This window comes from Bombina bombina, chromosome 4, assembly GCF_027579735.1.
Source record: "Bombina bombina isolate aBomBom1 chromosome 4, aBomBom1.pri, whole genome shotgun sequence".
Lineage (NCBI taxonomy): Eukaryota > Metazoa > Chordata > Amphibia > Anura > Bombinatoridae > Bombina > Bombina bombina.
The window spans coordinates 614,380,809-614,397,760 of record NC_069502.1 but is presented as its reverse complement, the minus strand read 5'-3'; the positions used below and the strand labels follow the sequence as shown (position 1 = coordinate 614,397,760).

At 39.4% G+C, this 16,952-nt stretch overlaps 1 protein-coding gene across 1 annotated transcript in view; it reads right to left on the bottom strand.

The window, feature by feature from the left end:
* LOC128657700 (uncharacterized) overlaps nucleotides 1–14,520 on the bottom strand; it is a 114,017-nt gene extending 99,497 nt beyond the window's left edge. The window contains exons 1-5 of the mRNA XM_053712103.1: nucleotides 14,508–14,520; nucleotides 13,424–13,542; nucleotides 6,619–6,815; nucleotides 6,275–6,386; nucleotides 5,491–5,691 (exon numbers count right to left, since the gene is read on the bottom strand). Coding sequence (XP_053568078.1) covers nucleotides 5,491–5,691; nucleotides 6,275–6,386; nucleotides 6,619–6,815; nucleotides 13,424–13,542; nucleotides 14,508–14,520 — 642 coding nt within the window. The remainder of the gene's footprint in view (nucleotides 1–5,490; nucleotides 5,692–6,274; nucleotides 6,387–6,618; nucleotides 6,816–13,423; nucleotides 13,543–14,507) is intronic.
* Between the last annotated feature and the right edge of the window lie 2,432 nt (nucleotides 14,521–16,952).

Sequence of the window (16,952 nt, the reverse complement as noted above, 5' to 3'; positions counted from 1 at the left end):
ATGGTGGTGGCAGGCTGGCAGCGGCTTAGCCTTAGTGGCTATATATTTAAAGATTGACTACAAATTGTCAGGACTCAGAGGGCTGAGAGGAATGTTAACTGTTGCGAGGCTGGGGTGTAAAGGTGAGCTCAGTGTTCTCTTGTAGGAATAATCTGTCTGTAATCCTGTGCTGCTGAGCTCTGCTCCTCTCATCAGTCTGGGTGCAGATTGGCTGCAGTTAAGTCTCAGGCTGGCCGCTGTGAGTTTCCATAAAAGTCCTGCTCTCAGGTCATCTACCGCATTCCAGGCAATCCAAAAGCAGCCTTCAGCTGTTCAGCACACATGGCCTCAACTGTTCTCTATGCTACCCCCTGCATGAGAAACCACTTCATTCCTGGGCTCTAGATTGTGTGTGAGAAGGGGGTGGTACACTTGTGCACTGTAAGGGTTAATAACTCATTTTACATGAAACTGAATTAGAACTGTTACCCCATTCACACATACTATAGTATCCAGCATAATATGAGACATGTATTGGGTTTTACTCTAAAGTTCAGTGAGTGTGATATCCACAAAAGGGGGTGTGATTAATAACTGGGGCCACTGCCTAGCTGCAAATATAAAGTGTGTGTTAAAGGGACAGTTTACTCAAAAAAATTCTCCCCATCAATTTGTTTCTAATGATCCACTTTACCTGCTGGAGTGTATTCAATTGTTTACAATTATTTCCCTTACCCTTATATTGGCACTTTAAATAGTTGATTTAGTCTGTGGTATCCCTATCTATTCTGAAAGTTTCTGACCTTAGGTCCAAGCTACAGATTAGCTGTGTAATGTCCCTTTAAATAGGGCCAAGTTCTATGGCTTTATTTCAAAAAGCACTTGAGCATTGTCTTGCATTTGTGTTACTAATGATTAAGTGAGACAAGAATAGATATGTCTGACTGAAATGGATATTAGTTAGTAAAAAAAATACCAGGTATAATGATGTAGCCAGAGTGCTGTGGACAATTAGGACAGATATAAAACAGGCAGCAGTAAAGTCTCCAAACACTGAACTGTGACTTTGTGGAACAGGACAATGATAAAGTAGTTACTTTACAGGGTTTCCCCTCAGCTATTATTTGTACAGTTCAGTGTTTGGAGACTTCATTGTCTATTTTATTACTGTCCAGTACACGGTCGCAATAGGGGGTTCAATTCTTACCTTGCCCTGGGCGCTGACAACCCACGCTACGCCACTGACTACGGTAAAATGCATTTTCAGTTTATATTCCTCCCCGTCGGCCTGGGTAAAGGCGAATGGAATGTTGTCCCAACCTTTCCAAATTAACAATGGGATCAGAAAGGGATGCCCCCTATCCCCCACTTTGTTTATATTATCAATGGAAATATTAGCCTTGAAAATAAGAGCTAACAATAATATAAAGGGGATAGCAATAGGAAACAACAAATTCAAAATATCACTATATGCAGACGACGTGTTGTTCACAATTACTGAATAAACAAAATCAATCCCTGAGATCAGCAGAGAGCTTACCCATTTTGGGGAGTTCTCTGGTTTCTCAGTAAATATGCAGAAATCAGAGATATTGAATGTTTCTCTCTCTGAAATAGAATTTGAAAGACTAAAAGCTATATGTCCACTACGGTTACAAAAAGAGACCATTAAATATCTAGGAACTTACATATCTGCCGACTATACAACACTCTTTGACAGAAACTACACTACATTACTCAAAAACACCCATATTGACTTAAAAGAATGGAGCTCCAAACTCATCTCTTGGTGGGGACTTAGTCAGTCTATTAAAATGACGACTTTACCAAAAATTCTGTACATTCTCCAAGCCATCCCAATACGCCTATCAAACTGGTATTTATCACAGCTACAGAGAACAATAAATACATACATTTGGGGGAAAAGTAAACCATGCATCAAACAGCAAACACTCTATAAAACCAATGAAAAAGGAGGCCTTGGCCTACCATGCATACAAGACTACTATAATGCAGTGACCTTACAAAGTGTACTTGATTGGCACTTATCGGCTGACACCAAGGCATGGGTCTCAATAGATTCGAACATATTGAAAGTCCCAAGAGTGGGTGCACTATGTTGGGTTTCAAAAAATTCCAGACCCTCTCAATGCTACCAAATGGAGGTCCACAAACATATTTTTCATCTATGCGATCACATAGTATTATCAGGAAGCAAAATTACATCTACACGCTCGCAAATGTTTCCATCCCCCTAAAATGCCGAATTGGTGGGAGGGTTAGACAAGGGGTTTCAGAGACAAGGTGGCTATGAAGGTACCCATAGCCACCTTCATTTCAGACGGCAAACTGCTCAAAAGAGACCAACTTCAAAATCAGGAGAATATTTTCTCTACCAGCTGGCTTAAATATGCACAGATCTCACATCTCATAAACACAAGACCATTTAAAACAGACTTTCTCAGGCCCTTAACCATATTCAAATCTTTATGCCATTAACAGAAACCAAAACATTTGTCATTATCAAGAAAATTACTAGACAACCAGACAAACTTTTCTTCCTGACTACACTGCCAGATGGCAGAGAGACCTTGCCACACAAATAGAGAAAAAAGACTGGGAGAGAATTATAACGGCCACACACAAATCCTCAACATCATCTCAAATACTAGAGATGAATTACAAAATTCTCCTCAGATGGTATCTTACCCCTTCCAAATTAAATAGCATTTACCCAGGGGCCTCAGCTGGATGTTGGAGAGGTTGTGGAGGTAATGGTTCCTTACTCCATATGTGGTGGCATTGCGACAATATCCGTCCCTTATGGCAAGTTGTAGAAACACACTTCAAATTGACATTACACGAAGACATATTACACACACAAAGATTTACTCTGCTAGATGAGTTACCTAAAATATCATGCAAATTAAAAGGGCTCCTCATACAAATTGGCATAAATGCAGCTAAAAATTTGATAGCTACACATTGGAAAACAGCATTCACGCATACCGAGTCTATGTGGCTAGAAAAAATACAAGACCTACTTTCCCTTGAAGAATATGGCCACAAGAAAAATACCAAAAACGCCCCTTTTGCCAAGATAAAGTTCCTTTGGGATGAACATTTAGTAGACATGTCACATCGGACATGTTAAGGATTTATAAAACCTAAATAACCTTGCCAAAACAAACCAAGAACATATAAATTAACTTAAAAACTCTGGGAGAATGGTTCTCCTCCTTCCCCTCTTATCCTGATCTTCCTTCACTACTCTCCATTTTTTTTACCCTAAATCTGGACTCTACCATTCTTTTTCAACATGTGATATAGAAAAGTGAAGGCGCCTAGAAATAGTGCGTGCAGAAAAATATATATATATATGTCCTTTGTATACCCTTCAACAAAGGACAACAAACTTATATATATGTCCTATGTATACCCTTCAACAAAGGACAACATTCTTTTTCAACCCCCATTCACTGGCAAATAATAATTTAACAGAATGTAATTGCTGAATATTTATTGGAGAAAAAAAAAAGTAGTCAAATAAGAAACAGTAGACAAAGAAGAAATTACAGACAACTAAGAACTCTGAGAAGAATTAATAAATTACTTGTTCATATGGACTTCAAAATTCTGAACAATTAGAATGTTATACCATGGATTTTCTGTACTTATTGATATTCAATTACTCTGTATTGTCATTTCACAAACCCAAATAAAATCAACATTTAAAAAAAAAATCACAATAATATATATTTTTTTCTGATCATGTGTTCACAATGAGCAGCAATATAAATAATCTATAGCTTCTAAGGACTATTAATAAACTCAGGCTTCACTTGAAAAAGTAGGCGGATAAGACTCAGACTGATATCCACTGATGTCACTGATAAAATAATTATGTCAACATATAATAAAAAGAAATTATGCACTGTGTGTGTCTAAAACACGATACAGCAGAAACAAAATACCATACTAAAGTTATTAGTGAAAGTTACACAGCGATTGCTTACATTTGAAATTAGTTCTTATATGTCATAAAACATACCATTATGGAATCCAATGGAATTAGTCATTGTACAGGCCTCTATGCTGGTAATGACTTTGAGTCCCATAATATATGATGTTATATGCCCATATACTGCAGAGCCAGAAATCCCAGCACTGCAGAGCCAGGCATCCCAGCCTGTATAGCACATACCCCAGCCCCAAATCTGCATAATTAACGTTTACTACAGTCAGGTAGGAAAAACACATTAAAGGTATACAAAAATGTCCTGCACATACTGTATGTAGTGAAACAAGCACCTTCTTAAAAACTGAGATTTTTATTGTAGATCCACTAAAACATGAGAACTCATATTCAAAAGAAAAAATTATGATCAAGTCAACCTGGCAAGACTAGTTATACATACACATTTCAGCACTTTCTCACTGACTTATTTGTCAAGCTATATTATTGGCCCTCAGGCCTAGCCTTTGGGCATGGTGAGGGGGGCACCCGCTCAGGGCCCCAAGCTTTGGGGGCTCAGCACTTTCAGGGGTGAAAGGATGAGAAGGTACAGTATATATCCTGCTATTCCATATATAGGTAGCAAAGAATGTTGGGACAGGGGTTGGCCATACAGGGGGCAGGGCATACAGTGGGAGAGGAATAAGAGCGCTGGACTGTGGAGGCCCGCAAGTTTGTCTTGCCAAGGGCTCCACAAATGCTATGAATGCAGAAAACCCACAACAAAAAGGGAAACATTTATTCCATCATGAGACATTATCCATATAACGGTGACTGGACTGAAATCTAGCCCCATACTGGCCTAATGGTTGGACCTATTCAGTATAGGTGGAACTGCTCAGTTTACTGTGACTTTTTGTGCACTTTACACACATTTCTTGTTTTAGGTACACACACATATGCTTAGAAAGTAGGCCTATAACTCATTTCAAATACAATTTTATCCCATGTGAAATAAGAATTTCCCCATCAAATCCCACAAGAAAACAATTCTGCAGTTATACTGGTGAGATTCTATAAGATGCCTCATAAGTATTACAAGATCCTTCAGGCATTCTTTTAAAGGCAATTTTTACCTTGTGAACCGTATATCTTATTAAGGGGAGTTTATTAATATAATATGTGAAGGACACTTACTTCACAATATAATGGTCAGTAAAATAAGCTGCTGATTTCTCTCCATACTGGAGAGTTTTTGAGAATCGGGCCCTAAGTGAAAGGAGCATCTATAGGTAATTTTCTAATATCTACAACAACCCTGAGAAGTGAGCAGCATGGATAAGTCAAGTAAACTGATGCACTACTACAGCCATAAAAAGCTTTTAAGTAGACTGAATGAGAAGTAAACCATGTACTAAATCTTGTACTGAGTTTTAAGAGCATACAGCTAATAAATACAAAGATAGTATTTGCTTACACTTACAGTCAATATGTTGCAAAATGAGAAAAAGATTAAAAATAACCAAATGTTTGATAAACATTTGTAGAGTGTATACCTGACTGTTAATTACGTTGGTCACCAGCTGTATATGAAGCCGCAGACACTGGCACTCATCTCTATAAGCATTCAGAAAGTCTTTTGATCCAATATCAAACAAAGGGCGCCTGAACATGATGTCCGTGATCACTTGTGCCAAAGCAAATCGTTCTTCTGGATCAAGGACATGTTGGTAAGCTTCATAGTAACCTTCAACAAGCTGAGAGATTCAAGAAGGCAAATTACTGTATTTGTACAAGATACTAGCAATTAGTAATTCTAAAAATAACAGCAGCTTATTGCCATTCAATTTGCTTTTCTTAAAGGGATATAAAACAACTGTTTTAAAATAATACTTTTAAAAATGTATATTAAATTTTGAAGGCATAAGTGTAAAGTTACAGTTTCCATAATGTAATGGGTGCCACCATGTACAAACCTTGGCTTCTCTCTCTAAATGAATCACTAGACTTGACTAAACAATGGCTGTGAGGGATATTGCAGTGTTAGCCTTGTTAAGTCTGGAGTATGCACTTCCAATTATCAATAGCTTTTCAGAGTTAAATTAAAGGAAGAGAGCACTAAATAAATAATATGCATATTCCCCTTTTTACATTACTTGACTTAAACATACATTTTATATGAATATGCATAATGTCCCTTTAACACCGGTACAATTTGTAAGCAATATTTTAATTATGAAACCTCTCATTCTAAATATACTTTTTTTCTGAACCCCTTTAATTCTAAATACACTTTTTTTGTTTGTTACATGTTTTAACATAAATCCAATGAGTTTCTACCTGTTGCTTGTTTTCTAATAGAGCAGATTCCCAAGTCCACAGATCGAGTATTACGGCAAATCTGTCCACTCTCACATGTGCCCAATCTGAAAGGTCCATGTTGCTTGATTCACTTTTGCAAGAGTTAAAACCTAAAAGAACAGAATAAGATCACTGTGAGAGCTATATAAAGTATGAATGTTGCATAATTCTTAAACTATTGTCCGTAGACACCTGTTTTTATACAGCATTATTTTTTTAGAAGTGTATAAAAAACAGAATATCAATGACACTTCAGAGCCCTAGAATTTCAAAATGGAAAGTCTGTAAAGTAACATCTGGCATCATTCTTTTGATTCAGTGACTTACTTTTATCTTCTTCTATTAAGTGTGTAGTCATAAGTAGTATTTGTTCCTGCAGCTCTTGGAGATCTGTCAGAGCAATATCATACATGATAAAAGCCCCCCTCTGGTCCTGCGTGTGAATGATCCCATCCTCCATCATGTAAAAATCAGTATGATTTTCCACCTCGGAGAACTCCATGAACTGCGCACTCTGCACCTAAATGCAAGTACAGAGAGGTGAGCTTAGCATCATAGCAATATAATAAAGTGCAGATTTTGAAAGATACACAACAAAGAAATAAACATTGGTAAGTGCCAGAAAACGTCTCAGACCATTGTAAATTCTAGCAAATTATTTTGTTTTAGTGAAAGGTGTTAAAGTGATGGTAACTTTTAGCATTTTTGAAATGCTAGCCTGAATCTATGGACTAAATTAAATGGACCTTAATGTTTGAGTGCCGTATTGCTAGCAAGGCTATTGGATTAGAGGTGGAAACGTTACCTCATGAAAAAAAATAGTTTTGTGATGGCCGCCCGGAGGCAGTTATTTTAATAGAACAATGCACAAAAACAGAATTTATGCTTACCTGATAAATTCCTTTCTCCAACGGTGTGTCCGGTCCACGGCGTCATCCTTACTTGTGGGATATTCTCTTCCCCAACAGGAAATGGCAAAGAGCCCAGCAAAGCTGGTCACATGATCCCTCCTAGGCTCCGCCTACCCCAGTCATTCGACCGACGTAAAGGAGGAATATGCATAGGAGAAATCATATGATACCGTGGTGACTGTAGTTAGAGAAAATAATTCATCAGACCTGATTAAAAAAACCAGGGCGGGCCGTGGACCGGACACACTGTTGGAGAAAGTAATTTATCAGGTAAGCATAAATTCTGTTTTCTCCAACATAGGTGTGTCCGGTCCACGGCGTCATCCTTACTTGTGGGAACCAATACCAAAGCTTTAGGACACGGATGATGGGAGGGAGCAAATCAGGTCACCTAGATGGAAGGCACCACGGCTTGCAAAACCTTTCTCCCAAAAATAGCCTCAGAAGAAGCAAAAGTATCAAATTTGTAAAATTTGGTAAAAGTGTGCAGTGAAGACCAAGTCACTGCCTTACATATCTGATCAACAGAAGCCTCGTTCTTGAAGGCCCATGTGGAAGCCACAGCCCTAGTGGAGTGAGCTGTGATTCTTTCAGGAGGCTGCCGTCCGGCAGTCTCATAAGCCAATCGGATGATGCTTTTAAGCCAAAAAGAGAGAGAGGTAGAAGTTGCTTTTTGACCTCTCCTTTTACCAGAATAAACAACAAACAAAGAAGATGTTTGTCTGAAATCCTTTGTAGCCTCTAAATAGAATTTTAGAGCACGAACTACATCCAAATTGTGTAACAAACGTTCCTTCTTTGAAACTGGATTCGGACACAAAGAAGGCACAACTATCTCCTGGTTAATGTTTTTGTTAGAAACAACTTTCGGAAGAAAACCAGGTTTAGTACGCAAAACCACCTTATCTGCATGGAACACCAGATAAGGAGGAGAACACTGCAGAGCAGATAACTCTGAAACTCTTCTAGCAGAAGAAATTGCAACCAAACTTTCCAAGATAGTAACTTAATATCTACGGAATGTAAGGGTTCAAACGGAACCCCTTGAAGAACTGAAAGAACTAAATTGAGACTCCAAGGAGGAGTCAAAGGTTTGTAAACAGGCTTGATTCTAACCAGAGCCTGAACAAAGGCTTGAACATCTGGCACAGCCGCCAGCTTTTTGTGAAGTAAAACAGATAAAGCAGAAATCTGTCCCTTCAAAGAACTTGCAGATAATCCTTTCTCCAAACCCTCTTGTAGAAAGGATAGAATCTTAGGAATTTTTATCTTGTTCCATGGGAATCCTTTAGATTCACACCAACAGATATATTTTTTCCATATTTTATGGTAAATTTTCCTAGTTACAGGCTTTCTAGCCTGGATAAGAGTATCAATGACAGAATCTGAAAACCCACGCTTTGATAAAATCAAGCGTTCAATCTCCAAGCAGTCAGTTGGAGTGAAGCCAGATTCGGATGTTCGAATGGACCTTGAACAAGAAGGTCCTGTCTCAAAGGTAGCTTCCATGGTGGAGCCGATGACATATTCACCAGGTCTGCATACCAAGTTCTGCGTGGCCACGCAGGAGCTATCAAGATCACCGAAGCCCTCTCCTGATTGATCCTGGCTACCAGCCTGGGAATGAGAGGAAACGGTGGGAATACATAAGCTAGGTTGAAGGTCCAAGGCGCTATCAGTGCATCTACTAGAGTCGCCTTGGGATCCCTGGATCTGGACCCGTAGCAAGGAACCTTGAAGTTCTGACGAGACGCCATCAGGTCCATGTCTGGAATGCCCCATAATTGAGTTATTTGGGCAAAGATTTCCGGATGGAGTTCCCACTCCCCCGGATGGAAAGTCTGACGACTCAGAAAAATCCGCTTCCCAATTTTCCACTCCTGGGATGTGGATTGCAGACAAGTGGCAGGAGTGATTCTCCGCCCATTGAATTATTTTGGTCACTTCCTCCATTGCCAGGGAACTCCTTGTTCCCCCCTGATGGTTGATATATGCAACAGTCGTCATGTTGTCTGATTGAAACCTTATGAATTTGGCCTTTGTTAGTTGAGGCCAAGCTTTGAGAGCATTGAATATCGCTCTCAGTTCCAGAATGTTTATCGGGAGAAGAGATTCTTCCCGAGACCATAGACCCTGAGCTTTCAGGGGTTCCCAGACCGCGCCCCAGCCCACCAGACTGGCGTCGGTCGTGACAATGACCCACTCTGGTCTGCGGAAGCTCATTCCCTGTGACAGATTGTCCAGGTTCAGCCACCAACGGAGTGAGTCTCTGGATCTTTGATCTACTTGGATCGTCGGAGACAAGTCTGTATAATCCCCATTCCACTGTCTGAGCATGCACAGTTGTAATGGTCTTAGATGAATTCGTGCAAAAGGAACTATGTCCATTGCCGCAACCATCAAACCTATTACTTCCATGCACTGCGCTATGGAAGGAAGAAGAACAGAATGAAGTACTTGACAAGAGCTTAGAAGTTTTGATTTTCTGGCCTCTGTCAGAAAAATCTTCATTTCTAAGGAGTCTATTATTGTTCCCAAGAAGGGAACTCTTGTTGACGGGGACAGAGAACTTTTTTCTATGTTCACTTTCCACCCGTGAGATCTGAGAAAGGCTAGGACAATGTCCGTATGAGCCTTTGCTTTTGACAGAGACGACGCTTGAATCAGTATGTCGTCCAAGTAAGGTACTACTGCAATGCCCCTTGGTCTTAGCACCGCTAGAAGGGACCCTAGTACCTTTGTGAAAATCCTTGGAGCAGTGGCTAATCCAAATGGAAGTGCCACAAACTGGTAATGCTTGTCCAGAAAGGCGAACCTTAGGAACCGATGATGTTCCTTGTGGATAGGAATATGTAGATACGCATCCTTTAAATCCACCGTGGTCATGAATTGACCTTCCTGGATGGTAGGAAGAATTGTTTGAATGGTTTCCATTTTGAACGATGGAACCCTGAGAAATTTGTTTAGAATCTTGAGATCTAAAATTGGTCTGAATGTTCCTTCTTTTTTGGGAACTATGAACAGATTGGAGTAAAACCCCATTCTTAACAGGTCTTCTACACAATGTAAGAATGCCTGTCTTTTTATTTGGTTTGAAGACAATTGAGACCTGTGGAACCTCCCCCTTGGGGGTAGTTCCTTGAATTCCAGGAGATAACCTTGAGAAACTATTTCTAGCGCCCAAGGATCCTGAACATCTCTTGCCCAAGCCTGAGCAAAGAGAGAGAGTCTGCCCCCCACCAGATCCGGTCCCGGATCGGGGGGCCAACACTTCATGCTGTTTTAGTAGCAGTGGCAGGTTTCTTGGCCTGCTTACCCTTGTTCCAGCCTTGCATCGGTCTCCAGGCTGGTTTGGTTTGAGAACTATTACCCTCTTGCTTAGAGGGTGTAGAATTTGAGGCTGGTCCGTTTCTGCGAAAGGGACGAAAATTTGGCTTATTTTTAGCCTTAAAAGACCTATCCTGAGGAAGGGCGTGGCCCTTTCCCCCAGTGATGTCTGAAATAATCTCTTTCAAGTCAGGGCCAAACAGCGTTTTACCCTTGAAAGGGATGTTAAGCAATTTGTTCTTGGAGGACACATCCGCCGACCAAGACTTTAGCCAAAGCGCTCTGCGCGCCACAATAGCAAAACCTGAATTTTTCGCCGCTAATCTAGCTAATTGCAAAGTGGCGTCTAAGATAAAAGAGTTAGCCAATTTAAGTGCTTGAACTCTGTCCATAACCTCCTCATACGAAGATTCTTTATTGAGCGACTTTTCTAGTTCTTCGAACCAGAAACACGCTGCTGTAGTGACAGGAACAATGCATGAAATTGGTTGTAGAAGGTAACCTTGCTGAACAAACATCTTTTTAAGCAAACCCTCTAATTTTTTATCCATAGGATCTTTGAAAGCACAACTATCTTCTATAGGGATAGTAGTGTGTTTGTTTAGAGTAGAAACCGCCCCCTCGACCTTGGGGACTGTCTGCCATAAGTCCTTTCTGGGGTCGACCATAGGAAATAATTTCTTAAATATAGGGGGAGGAACAAAAGGTATGCCGGGCCTTTCCCATTCCTTATTTACAATGTCCGCCACCCGCTTGGGTATAGGAAAAGCATCGGGGGGCACCGGGACCTCTAGGAACTTGTCCATCTTACATAATTTCTCTGGAATTACCAAATTGTCACAATCATCCAGAGTAGATAACACCTCCTTAAGCAGAGCGCGGAGATGTTCTAATTTAAATTTAAAAGTAATAACATCAGGTTCAGCTTGTTGAGAAATTTTTCCTGAATCTGAAATTTCTCCCTCAGACAAAACCTCCCTCCTGGCCCCTTCAGATTGGTGTGAGGGTATGTCAGAACCATTATCATCAGCGTCCTCATGCTCTTCAGTATCTAAAACAGAGCAATCGCGCTTTCTCTGATAAGTGGGCATTTTGGACAAAATGTTTTTTAATAGAATTATCCATTACAGCCGTTAATTGTTGCATAGTAAGAAGGATTGGCGCACTATATGTACTAGGGACCTCTTGTGTGGGCAAGACTGGTGTAGACACAGAAGGGGATGATGCAGTACCATGCTTACTCCCCTCGCTTGAAGAATCATCTTGGGCAACATCATTATCAGTGGCATCATTGTCCCTACTTTGTTTGGACACTATGTCACATTCATCACATATATTTAAATGGGGAGGAACCTTGGCTTTCAAACATACAGAACATCGTCTATCTGATGGTTCAGACATGTTAACAGGCATAAACTTGATAACAAAGCACAAAAACCGTTTTAAAATAAAACCGTTACTGTCACTTTAAATTTTAAACTGAACACACTTTATTACTGAATATGTGAAAAAGTATGAAGGAATTGTTCAAAATTCACCAAAATTTCACCACAGTGTCTTAAAGCCTTAAAAGTATTGCACACCAAATTTGAAAGCTTTAACTCTTAAAATAACGGAACCGGAGCCGTTTTTACATTTAACCCCTATACAGTCCCTGGTATCTGCTTTGCTGAGACCCAACCAAGCCCAGAGGGGAATACGATACCAAATGACGCCTTCAATAAGCTTTTTCAGTGGTTCTTAGCTCCTCACACATGCATCTGCATGCCTTGCTTTCCAAAAACAACTGCGCATTAGTGGCGCGAAAATGAGGCTCTGCCTATGACTAGAAAAGGCCCCCAGTGAAAAAGGTGTCCAATACAGTGCCTGCCGTTTTTTTAATACATCCCCAAGATTAAAAGAACTATTTATAGTTATAATCCACTAAATATACTTGTAAAGTAATCGTTTTAGCCCAGAAAAATGTCTACCAGTCTTTAAAGCCCTTGTGAAGCCCTTTATTCTTATACTAAACTAAGAAAATGGCTTACCGGTTCCCATAGGGAAAATGACAGCTTCCAGCATTACCAAGTCTTGTTAGAAATGTGTCATACCTCAAGCAGCAAAGTCTGCCCACTGTTTCCCCCAACTGAAGTTAATTCATCTCAACAGTCCTGTGTGGAAACAGCCATCGATTTTAGTAACGATTACAAACAGAAATCTTCATCTCTTTTCTGTTTCAGAGTAAATAGTACATACCAGCACTATTTTAAAATAACAAACTCTTGATTGAAGAATAAAAACTACATTTAAACACCAAAAAACTCTTAACCATCTCCGTGGAGATGTTGCCTGTGCAACGGCAAATAGAATGACTGGGGTAGGCGGAGCCTAAGAGGGATCATGTGACCAGCTTTGCTGGGCTCTTTGCCATTTCCTGTTGGGGAAGAGAATATCCCACAAGTAAGGATGACGCCGTGGACCGGACACACCTATGTTGGAGAAATAAAGGTATGTTTAAGTTAATAATGAGTTGACTTTAAAATCATGAATTAAGGTCCATTTGATTTAGTCCATATATTCAGACTAGTGTTTCAAAAATGCTAGAATTTACCATCAGTACTGAGGGGTAGCTATTTGGTGGGTAGCGCAGCAAACATGTAAAAATAGGTCCCATTTAAAAATACAGGGCAAATGTCACTTTTGCTGGTTGAGGGTACAGTAGAATCAGACCAGAACCAGGAACACGCATACATATACAAGCACTAATTCATACATGCAAGCAAGCAAACATACACATACAAACAAACACGTATTCATATGCATGCAGAAATGCAAACTACTTGCAAACACACTAAAAAAAATTACTGTCAGACTTCCAAAGCAAATGTCAAAAAGCATGACAATTTACAAAACTTAAAGTCATTTTACTGCCTTGCCAGTTTTGAATGACATTACTGATGACATCACACATTAGATCATTGATGACATAATCAATTACATCACTAGGGACATTACCTTTGACATCATCTGAGTTTAAAATAAAGTATAAATAGAAAAGTATTAACAACTATATGCAGAAATTTATGAGAATACATCTATAGACGTATGTATGTATATTGTTTTATTTTCTTTAGTGTAGCTGGTGAATTTTCTAATTATGTATTAAGTGACTTCACTAGTGACTAGGTTTGCCAACTGTCTGGTATGTAAATGGACAGCCCAGTATTTTAACTGTCTGTCCAAGAAAAAAACAAAACTGGATAAATAAATAATTGGGGCTGATCTGAGATATGAATGAGGTCCATAGTGAGCAAATGGCTGACAGTAATTTATGGGGTCTGATCTAAGGTTTTATCACAGCCCCAACTAATGATTGTTCTTGGTCATTCAGATTTACTGCGGACACCTGAAAACCCTAATAGTGATGAAATTGATGATGTCATTAGTAATTATGTCAATAAATAACTAATGTATTATACCATAAGTAATGTAAAAGGGTTGGGGAAGTCTAAGTTTGGTTTGTAAATAGTTTTTTTAACATTTGATATATATATATATATATATATATATATATAACCATAGGGGTTATCCTATATTTACACACATGATATAGAGTATAAAGTTTGTGCTATAATGATGAAGGTTATTTATCAAAAACAAATTAACTTAGAATTTGGTCCACAACTTAACAGTGCTTAGTACAGTGTTCCCACTGCAGTTAAATGTTCTTATTTTCTAGAGTATGTTTTAAAATTTATCACCATTGTCCCCATGGTAAGGCATCTAAAAGTAATTTTGCAGGGGTGGAGCTTGCCACAAGACAGAGTAGTCGCACTACCAGAGAGCTCTGTAGACCGAGTACAATTTAATCTATTTATAATACTTCCCATTACCCACATATCCACCCTCTCTAGTACCAGAGTACCTTTGGTGGTAAAAAAAGAAATAGGGTTACTCAAGAACTTCCTGCAGCAATGAGCAGAAACACTTACATGCTGGCCCCATGATCCGTTTGGCGCCAAACTAAAAAATAGGCCCACGCTGTTTGAAAACCCCTCCTGATCGCCACTGGCTACATCAAGCTGATACCCGGCACAAGAAAAATCACCCAAGTGCATAACCAGGAGGAGTGAAGACTGGTTGCCGCAATCTGAGGAGAGCCGTTCGCGGCCTCTGTGCACTAACGGAGGTCAGATCTTGGGAGGGCCCATCTACACCCAGACGGTGCATGCAGTGATCGGTGCAGACTACATAGCCTACTGGATTGTGAGCTGAGAAACTCTCTGTAGTGGGCTAGGACAGACAGTGTTCTGCTACATGTACTCCACATATCCTCACTACTAAGACCTGAGGGGGCTTTGAAGTGGTCGGATATAGGCAGTAAGTTGATACAACCTAATTAACTATACACTTATAACCGCAATAAAGACTGCCATATACATACAGTCCTCTTGTCAAAATACAAAGCCCCTTCTTATACCACGGTCGTATCTAGAGGTCTTCTAGAGCATTCTCCATCATCGTTTGTAACGTTCTTGGGTGGATCCTAAACAGGGGTATTCAGGCCCCTTGAAGTGTGTCCTGCATTGGTGACACAATATCCATTTAACTGATTGTCAGGGGAAACCTACTGTCTTCTACATACTGTACTGGTGACCCACGCCCGGATTGTTTATCTATACCAGTCGGGCGAGCCAACCCTGCACATCCAGGCCTGTTATACCTCCATACTATTATAAAAATAAGCGATTGAGCTCTCATTTTCTCATTAATATTCACCCAATAGCCTGACAAATTAAGGTACTCACTCACTTGTACTCTCTGCCCTCTCTCCTCCGTTTTCCATCGGCCCTTTTTGCCTACGGGTCATACCCCACGTTCCCTTTTCCTTACCTGCTCAGAGGGAGAACTTACCCAAGGAGAGAGGCAGATATATACTTACCTTGGTAGACCTCCAAGCAAGATATAATCTAAGAAACTCTCTTATTAAAGGTAACCCTATTCATGTGAAAAAGATATCATGATGTGCTAACTCTACCATCTAGGGGGGTGCCAGATCTGCCCTCTCCACCTGCCATACTCTATAGGAGGACACTCATACTACCCTATTGGGAAATACCTGAAGTTCCATTAATCCTACACTATACAATATGGCACACTCTCAAAAGAAGAAGCAGAAACAATATGATGCCCCAAAAAGGACTTTATCAGATCACTTTAATAGCAAAATTAATTATGAACATGACATGTCGGATGACGATTCAAGGGAATCGATTGCCTCTACTAAAGGATCCCATAGAACTACAAGTAACTCTCAAGATAGATCCCTCACCATACATTCATCTATAGTAGACTCTATTAAAGAGTTATCAGATAAGATGGACTCTCATCACTCATCTCCTAAACAAGAACTCGAAATGTCAGTATCCAAACTTAAAAGAGACATCTCCTCCCTAAGAGAAAGGACAGAAATCCTGGAAAGGAAACAAGAAGACCTCAATCTGTACCACTCTAATCTCCTTTCCTATACCCAGTCACTTTCTGAAATTATTTCAGACTTAGAATCAAAAATGGCGAACCTAGAATATGTTACAATTTTTATTTATTAACTGTAACATCTATCTAAAGTTGTTGTTTGCAGATATTTTTATAGTTCAAATATTGGATCTCATTATCCAACACATCATTTGTTTTTTACCATTGTGCCTGTTTTAATATGTTACAATTTTTTTCTATAGTGGTGTTTCAAAAAATGTTTTCCACTCACAAATAGACTATTTGTAACACATTGTATTTCTATAGTCTTTCTTGCAGTTCCCCAAATATCCGTACATGCATAATTAAGTTTCAGATGTTACTCACACACTACACTCAATTTTGCTATACAAAATGTAATTTCTAATGGTTAATCATAATAGACGTCTCCTTTAAGAAATTACTATACTTAATTTATCTCCATCGGTTATATATTTTTCACCTAACAATACACTATTTTTCTTCCATCACCTTAAACATGAATTTTTTATTTCTTGAATCGTTTTTTACGGGAATTTTAATTAAGCATACCTATCCTCCTTTATCATTGGATAATTTGAAAACTCTGGATAGCCAATGAAACACAATGTGGCGCCTTAAAAAAGCGTCTTTTTTATTTGTTTTTATATGTCATTACCTTTGCATGATGAAACGACCATAATATTGGGTCGAGAAACGCGTTGCAATATTAAAACTTTATTTTAACCTTTCTTACGGAGGTGTCTGCCTTTTACTTCCACAGAAGAAACTGCACTTTATCACCCTACCAGTGTTTTTAGCATCTACACTGTTAACAGCACGGTTGCTGTTTGGAAGTTCACAGATCTGAGACAGGATCCACCTTGATACAGGAGAAGTATCCAGTTAGCTGACTACTGCAAGTGTCAGCCAGCCTGTTTGCA